At 38.3% G+C, this 8,657-nt stretch overlaps 1 protein-coding gene across 5 annotated transcripts in view; it reads right to left on the reverse strand.

Annotated features, from left to right (window-relative positions):
* Window positions 1-1,071: 1,071 nt before the first annotated feature.
* The window catches only part of LPIN1 (lipin 1), a 52,758-nt gene continuing 45,172 nt past the window's right edge, over window positions 1,072-8,657 (reverse strand). For all 5 annotated transcript variants that reach the window (XM_042839826.1, XM_042839858.1, XM_042839848.1 and 2 more), the window contains 3 exons: window positions 8,458-8,572; window positions 5,443-5,546; window positions 1,072-4,629 (listed from right to left, as the gene is read on the reverse strand). In XM_042839826.1, the coding sequence (XP_042695760.1) occupies window positions 4,470-4,629; window positions 5,443-5,546; window positions 8,458-8,572 (379 nt within the window). In that variant the 3' untranslated portion in view covers window positions 1,072-4,469. The remainder of the gene's footprint in view (window positions 4,630-5,442; window positions 5,547-8,457; window positions 8,573-8,657) is intronic.

An 8,657-nucleotide genomic window follows, 5' to 3' on the forward strand; every position in this document is an offset into this window, starting at 1 on the left:
TCAGTAGTCTTCTGCCACTAGCAATAATCTATTCTGATGTACTTGGTGGTATCTGCAACACAAATTAAGACACTTATTTAAAAAGAAACCAATTAACATAGCATTCTGTCTGGGAATATTCCCTACCTTCCATGGCATCAGAAAATAATGGTCTTTGCTCCTCAGGAGATTTGCTCCCCTGACTTTTCTACCTCTAGTGTTAATTAGATATTGCAGGAGCAATGAATATGTCCTTATAAAGTTTGGTTTGCTGAGACAAAAGCATAATTCCTCTGACTTTTAATTAAAAAAGCACCTTCATTTCAAAGCCCGTCTCCAGAGCTCTAGTGTAAATGTTTATTCAAGCCGGAGACATACAGAAAATAGAGAAGACTGAAGAAGCAATGAGTGCAGGCTGCCCAAATACGGCTGCTTTTCTATTTTTAACAGGGAACTTTAGCTGCTGCAGAGCCTTATCAACCCCAAACATCTTTGTTTTCATATCAACACCAGCCTGACACTAAGGCTGTGCTTAGCTTGTTCAGCAAACCCAGCAGAGGGAGCAAAAAGCAGCTTTGCATTCTCACACACTTGAGGAAATGGTTCATCTCCAACAGAATAGCCAATGACAACGAGAAAAAGAAAGGGAGGGAGGGAGGGGAAGAGGGAGGCTATCAGGTCAGTACTATTCATCACAATGATCCCATTCAATCAGACTGTTGGTCTTCCAGATCATGCTAAGAATTAGACAAAAAGATAAAGAAAAATCCGAGGCGGGGTAAGATTCCTGACTGCCCAGTTCACTCCAGTTCCTGTCTGGTTTACTCCTGGCTCCCAGGTGCGTTCTCAGATCCCAGAACAGTGAGAGCCCAGAACCAGGCCTTGTCTTTCTCAGACTCCTTCCAGTTGAAAAAGCTCTGGATCAAACTCTGTAACAGCAAAAATTTCGTAAGTGCCAGAAGTTTCACTGGACAGCCCCAGTATGAGACAGGCAGCTGAGAGCAGATATACAAACCCTGTGCTTCACAGTTTCAGCAGGTCTGCAAAAGCACTCCTGCAACATCAAAGCATACAGAAAAAGAAGAACAGAAGTCAGAATTTTTATATTTGCCTTTATTACAATATATGTTGTAATATATGTTGCATTCAGATCAAAATGAGGCGTTAAAACGATTTTCATCATTGCAGTAGCACATACATACACAGAGTAAATACTGTATATAAATAGGCTGTGAAATAATAACCCATATCTACAAATAAAAATACCCAGTACCCTCTTCCTCTCACCCTATATTACAGCAGTAACATTTTAACCTTAACACAACTAATACACCAAGCGTGGTATTCTGTCACTCAAATGACACAGCTGGAGCAGTATGGTCATCAGCTCCATGAAAAACAAACATCAGTCACTCCTCACTGCTGCACATTCTGGTTTGTGTGTATTGTATAAATAGAACGTGCAGCGATTTCACGTGCCTGCATATTTACGTTCACCAAATATTCTTTCTGTAACAGAAACCAGCACTACACTGAAAGTTGATTTTTTCTTTCACAGAAAGAGTAGGAATTTGTTAAACCATGCTTTTTTTTTTTTTTTCTTCCGTATGAATTAATAAAGCAGTTCAAATATTGCGCATAAAATTGCTCGGCTACCAAACCAAGATATCTTATTCTCTCTTCAAAAGTTTAACAATGTTTCTAACAGGCCAAAACTTGGATTTTCTTAACTATCTTTTTAGTCAGCAATTTTGATAAGCACAAGTTATAATATAAACACATTTGTTTTCCTCTTCAGCTATATTTAAACTTTCAGATACAAAGGGGGATATACCATTTGTCATACATGAGGCGTTAATGTCACAGAACCATAGAAATGTTGGTCAGAAGGGACCCCTGGAGGTCATGTAGTCCAACTTCATGCTTGCAGCAGATGTTTGGCAATATGAGACCAAGTCAGACCCAGCCCTCTTAACCAAGTCCAAAAAAAAAAAAAAAAAACCTCCAGGTGGGGATTTCACAGCATCTCAGACCTACCTGTACCAGGGTGGCTCTATGCCTATGAAAGTGACAGAATTAAAACAAACCACTGTTCACACTATTTGGGTTGAAATACACTCCGATGAAATAGAAAAATAGGGATTGTTATCTGGGATTGTTTAAGTCATAAATAAAAACCACACAGGCTTCAGTTGCAGATATCTCTTGGAATTTTTCTTATGGCAGAAGTTGCTGTGTGCAAATGAAGAATAAAAAAATTGACAGCTTCTGACCGAAAAGAAGGGTTGGTTTAATTTTGCATCACAAATGGATTGAAACAGACCATTGCCAAAACTGAATTAAATAGGAATCAGTGTATTCATCCATTAATTCAATCATTAGTGACAACTATAAACAGATACTTGAAAGAAACTGTGGCTATATTTAGAGATGCAACCATTTCAGCTTGGTAACCTGAGATCCTCACTGATTGTCTTAAAGGTTTGAGAAATGTGATACAGGCTTTCTGACAGTCAATTTGCATTTTCATTAAATTTGCAAGGAGAGCATAATCAGTCTGGGTTACTGAACACACATTTCTTCCTCTTTGTGTTTGTCTATTAATTCCAGTATCTCCAAAGTGGATGTACTCCGAACCAGCAACGTTCATGCAAAAAGGAAGACGGAGGGCTCACCACTGCACAACTGCAGCTGTGCACACTGCAGCTGTGCAAAGGGCTGTGCTTAGTAATTACTATTGAAGGCACAGGAAAATGGTAAATTGGCCCCCTGACATCTCAGATAAAGTCTGCAGCACTAAAAGTCAGAAAGCCCCATTTATAGAATTACCATCCTAACTATATTGTTATCACTCTTTTGACATGCAAAAGCAGAATTTGTTGAAAGAGAACAAATGTGATACAGAACAGCTGTTCCCAAACCTTTGGGTGCTAATCAACCACAAACACATCTTAAAATTTCTCCTGGACCATTCTGCCTAAACTCTTAATTGAAAACACTGCAAAATAGCTGCAAAACGTGCATCACAGCTTCACAGATCACAAGCCGGCAGAGACCACAGCTTGCAAACCACTGTTTCAGCCACACTGAAATCCTACATACACAGAATCCCATGATGTCATTTTTAGTGTTTCAGAGAACAATTAGATTTTTAATTGTACTTTAAAAAGAGGAGAAAAACATCACTTTCTTAGCTACAAGTTCAATTTAAGAAGTATTTGGCATATGGTCATTATTTGATGCGTACATTTTAAAGCAAAGTACCACATTGTATAAAGGCAGATCATTTGGAAAACACTACCAACTGATCTGCAGTATTGCTTCTATCACACATAGTTAAATCTTAAGGCAGATAAGAGCAAGTAGCAAAAACAGTACATACAGATTGTGTCTGAACAAATGAGTGGAAAAAAATATGGAAGAGGAGATTTCAGTCTCTTGGAGAAAGTAAATGGCACTAAAGTATCCATTCTTTATGATACAAAAACAAAAAAAATCCATACAGTAAAAACCTGAGAGGCATCACTCACCAGCATCAAAGTTCACATTTATCCAAAAATAATGTTTCAAATACAACTATTCCATTTTGACAAAATCCTCAGTTCTCTTGGCTCAGCAATGTCTTGAAACTCAGCACATATGCTGAGCAAGACGTCTTCACTGAGGAAAAAACAAAATCACTGAAGCCAAACCACAGACTCCAGTAAGATGGGCACTACACACAGCAGCCTGCATCTTACACCGTCACACTTATCTTAATCCAAATAGCTTTTCCTGAAGTGCACTACTTCTCAGTAAGATGACTAGCAGGATCAGGTCATCTTATTTATTTTACTTTCCATTTATATTGCACATGATTTATTTCCACACAGAAAAGTGTTATCAGATCAAAATAGTAGGATGGAATAAATGAACACAGCTCCACTGGCACTGATGGCTACACCAGTTCACAACAGCTGAGGACCTAGTTCAGTAATTAGTTCAGGTTCCTCTGGAAGCCATCTGATCCAATCCCCCTGCTCAATCATTTGCCCTTTCAGAGGGTGGAATCTGGCATACGGACTGCAACATGTATCACAAAATGATGTTAGGACTGGCAAGTGCCTCCAACTCCCCAGCTGACAGTGGTGTCTGATGAGATGAAAGACAACTTCAGTGATACACAAAGGATACAGAACCACTAAATGATCTTATGACAGATCTAACCGCAACTCTATCATCACTGCACTTTTATTTAAGTAATGAAACTGCACGGCATGATTTGAGTTGCTGAGTGAAGAGTGAGGAATGTAACTCCCATTCCTGGTACAGCTCACTCTTGTCATCTGGAAGTGTGACTAAGTATGAGGAAGCATTTCTAAGTTTGCTTACAGCAAATGAAAACAACATCACAGATTCCAGCTGAACTGTCAACAGTAAAAGCCAAATGATGTTCTTGCAACGTGAGCAAGCGCTTTCTTTGCTCTGAGGCTGACAGTTTGGAGATGCAGTTAAGATGAGTCTGGATGTACATCCTGAGTTTCAAAAGGTGGCAGAGGTTCCCTCCAGTAGGTAAACTGACTGTAGGTATCGGAACAAGGGAAATCTGAAGAATGTCTTCTTTTCAGCAAAGGGAAAATATGGTCTACTACTTCACACAGTCTGACATAGCTGAAAAACAAATAAATAAATGCAATACCAAACCATCTCAGATCATAGTAGTTCAATTTATTTAAGTCCCCAGTCAAGACATGGCTGTATCTATACGAACAGGTTATACTCCTTAAATGAATAAAATTGAGTTTAATTTTGGTGTCTAGCTTCCAAACAGGATTCACAGTTCAGATACAGAATCCACCTTTGCTTTGAATGAATGCTTTTCTAGAAAGAACAAGGTGCCATTTTCAGCCCAGATCACCTGTCGAGATATTCAGGCCCCACATGCTGTTTCTTCATTGCTGTCCAGCTTGGCTCTAACAGCTCCCTACTCAACTGGTCATACACATATATGCTCACTTTGGTTCCCTGTCCATTAAGTGCAGTCTCAACTTTACACAAGGCCTTTTCTTTTCAACCGAGATGCCTAAGCATCTTGATGGAAGCCTTCAGTATTTCCTTCACTTTTTTTCCCTAGCTCTTCTACACAGAAGTTTCAGGAAAAGGAAATTTTGACAAGGTCACAAAAAGGCAGATGGCTTCACAAAACTGGTTAAAATATTTTCTATGCAGATTAAATTGTACACTTGTTATTCCTTTTCAGGAGTAGACTAGATAGAATATGTTACACTAAATGTGAAACAATTTCTGTATCAGTTTAACCAGAAAAGTGTGGAAAGTCTGCACTTTATTTTACTTAATATTTTGTTTGGCACATCCTAAATATTTTTTCATTACTAAAATTAAATCCATCTTTGGGCAAGTTGAGTCATAGGTTATAAAAGGAAATTAATTTAGACTATAAAGTGTAGGGATTAGATTACTTACGATGAGATGTTTGTCTTTGCATGTTCTTGTATAAGTTCTCCTTTGGGGTTGACTGTAAATATTCGGTTTAAAGAAACACCCACTTGTTTGTATGAGTAAACATCCTAAATAGAAGGCAAAATTAAAAAGGATTATGATTCTGTCTCTGTATAGTAGCATTCATCCTGAAATATATTACATAGAATATATCTGCATAGTATTGTTACTGTATCTATCAACTGTGGATCTGAAATTCTCTAAAAGTTTGCAAACTTGAACTCAGCGTAATGATGAGCTCATGAAACAGACAATTTGCAGTGAAGTATGGAGTTTGCCACTTTAATTTAAACTATTGATCAAAATCATGTTGTTTCTCAGTTAATTCCCTTGACACAAAAATAACATTCAATAAAAACCTAATTATTTGGAGGTAAAAAATATTTGCACTTCCATTTTTCTTTCAGAGAATATTTCATTCCCCAAGTGTGTTGTACTGAATATCTCGCAACAATGCTAAAACATAACTGACATAAAATAGTGATTAGTTTGTAAGGACAAGGTCATAAAAGAAAGTTATAACAACTGTTTATTTAAACCCCTGGAAACATCTCCCAGTTCTTGTGCTTGGTGCAATATCCATAAATTGACTTTGTATCAGAGAAAGGGAAAGCAAGGTATAAACACTATAACTGCAGTTCTGATTCCCGGGAGGTAACACAGATACAACTGTGGGAATCAATTAAACTGGGAGAGGGAGATTTAGACTAGATACTGGGAAGAAATTCTTTATTATGAGGGTAGTGAGGCACTGAAACAGGTTGCCTGGAGAAGTTGCGAATGCCCCCTCCCTGGAAGCATCCAAGGCCAGGCTGGACGGGGCTGTGAGCACCCTGGTCTGGTGGGAGGTGTGCCTGCCTGTAGCAAGGGGTTGGAACTAGGTGATCTTAAAGGTCCCTTCCAACCCAAACCATTCTATGATTCTACGCTATAGAGAGCAATCAGAAGCAAGGGTTAAGAATATCTTCTAAGAAATTCAAATTATTACAGAAAGCATGAAAAAGTTCTGATAAAAAAAAACAAACAAACAAAAAAAAACCCACTGACAAAATTAAGATTAAAAAGATCAGGCCTAGCTGCCATGGATATAGTTTTAAAGTTCAGATGGTGAAAGATTGGAAGTTTAATGAAGAGATGCAAACAATTTTAATTTCTATACCATGCAGTATGCTATGTGCACCTGTAATGCTTGCAAGTACTGAAATTCCACTGAGTTTATTTGGGGAAAGAACAAAAAAGTGGCAAAAGTAGGAAATTGAGAAAGTTATGATCCTGATGTTCACAAAGCAACTAGCCTAATTGTATTTAACATCTGAAACAGCAATGAAAGAGATATCAGTAATCTCTTTAGAAACTCTAATTTTCTGCTTTAGTTGAAGTTGTTATTGATGCATGCACGAAAATAATGATTTTGTTTTACTCTGAGGTTCATCTAAAATACGAAGCCACAAAGTAGACAAAATATTAATTTTGAAACCATATGGCTAAAGTTACCTTGATAGGGGAAACTAAACTGTGTTTGATGGAACAAACAGATAAAACACTGGTCAGTCAACGGGGACCCCCTTCCTATCCTCACTGACAATACTTTTGAATTATGTAACTCGTTAGAAGATGAAGCTGAAAAAAAAAAAAATGTTACTGCTCATAAATACCAGCAACCCTAGGAAAAATGTGATTGAACTGTAAGAATGAATTCCAGCAGAAAGGCATGCTGAACTCTCTCAAATGTAGCTACAACGTGCATGGCTTCAGTGCCAAAATATCTTGCCAGGCACCTTCATCCAAACATCTAAGCATCTAAAATACTTAGTCTCTAAATGTTCTCATTCACACTGACTATGGCTGGTGTCCATATTTATGCTGGTGATTTCCTCGAGCTATCAATGTTTTAGCCAGTAGACGCATTTGAGGTCTTGCAGGCTGAACAGCTAAGGCTGGAATCTATTCCATGCTCAAGTTTAACTAGAGCTTTCAGATCTTGTAAAGTCAGTGGAGAGCGCCTGAATCACCCTCGAGAAGCGTTCCATTTCTCTCCAGCAACTAAAGGAGGAAGGAGCCAACTGGTTAGTTATAACAGGGAACAGGAAGGGTCAAGGACCATTCTCTCAAGGCCATGTTACAGGCTGCCCTATACTACACATTAGTTTCCACTGAAAATACCACTCACCAATACACTGCTGGAGGAAGCAGCAAACGCTCTGCAGGGCTCATGGGCACAAATAACAGTTCCATCTGCTTAACTTAGGTGCCCACTGACACTGTAAAAACTTCAAGAGTGCTACTTCCTGAGCCAAAACCATTTTTCAGATCATGGTTTCAGTATAAAAGAAAGGATGATCACACGTCAAGGTGCCTCTGTCCCAGTTTTGCTTAGCTTATATGAAGTCTCAGCATCCTCCCTAAGGCTGCTGCCTTCTGCGGATACATGTAAGCATCCTTTGGGCCAGGACAGGAGTAAGAAAAGCATACAGCACAATTTTAGTCTTCGAATGTGTGAGAAACTTGACTTCCTCTCTCTGTGTCAAGAAGCACATAGGTCTCTCCACAAAGCAGAATGTCCCTCAAATGGGACATCCAAATCCTTCTAAATATTGTGTTTTGAAGTCTAAGTCCCACTGATGCTCATATAAAAGGATTTGGTGTTTGTCCACAGGTAACTCACTGGTACTGTACCAGCTGCAGTGAAATGGTACCAGTATTTTCACAAATGCTTAAGGATTTATTTACTACATAGTTAGGGTTTAAATCAGTACTTAGTGTTATGCTAAGTTATGTAGATATAATGTAGTCGGTTTGCTGCTCTTCCACCTCTGCACTGTGATATTTTGGAGGAAGAACTTTTTTTTATCCTTTGTACAAGGCCTAATAAAATATTCTCTAGTTCCATTTAAAGCTTTTCATTTTTAATGCAACAGAATTGTGAAATAACAGCAACATTTCTGTTCTCTGCAAAAAATAATTTCAGCTATTACTCACAGCGGGTCTGTTTCCAAAAGCAGCATAAAAGGGTTCTGTGTTGGGATAAAACAAGTTTTTTATGTCTGTCAAACACTGAACTTTGAATTTTTCTGGCTTTTTCTCTATCACTTCCCTGAAATGACATAAAAGAAAAAAGTGAGGGAAGCACCAAATGAATAAGTACACATGAAATACAGCATAAACCAGTTTAACTTTAT

This window comes from Centrocercus urophasianus, unplaced genomic scaffold (genome assembly GCF_019232065.1).
Source record: "Centrocercus urophasianus isolate 14NV4802_14NV808 unplaced genomic scaffold, USGS_Curo_1.0 seq_10, whole genome shotgun sequence".
Lineage (NCBI taxonomy): Eukaryota > Metazoa > Chordata > Aves > Galliformes > Phasianidae > Centrocercus > Centrocercus urophasianus.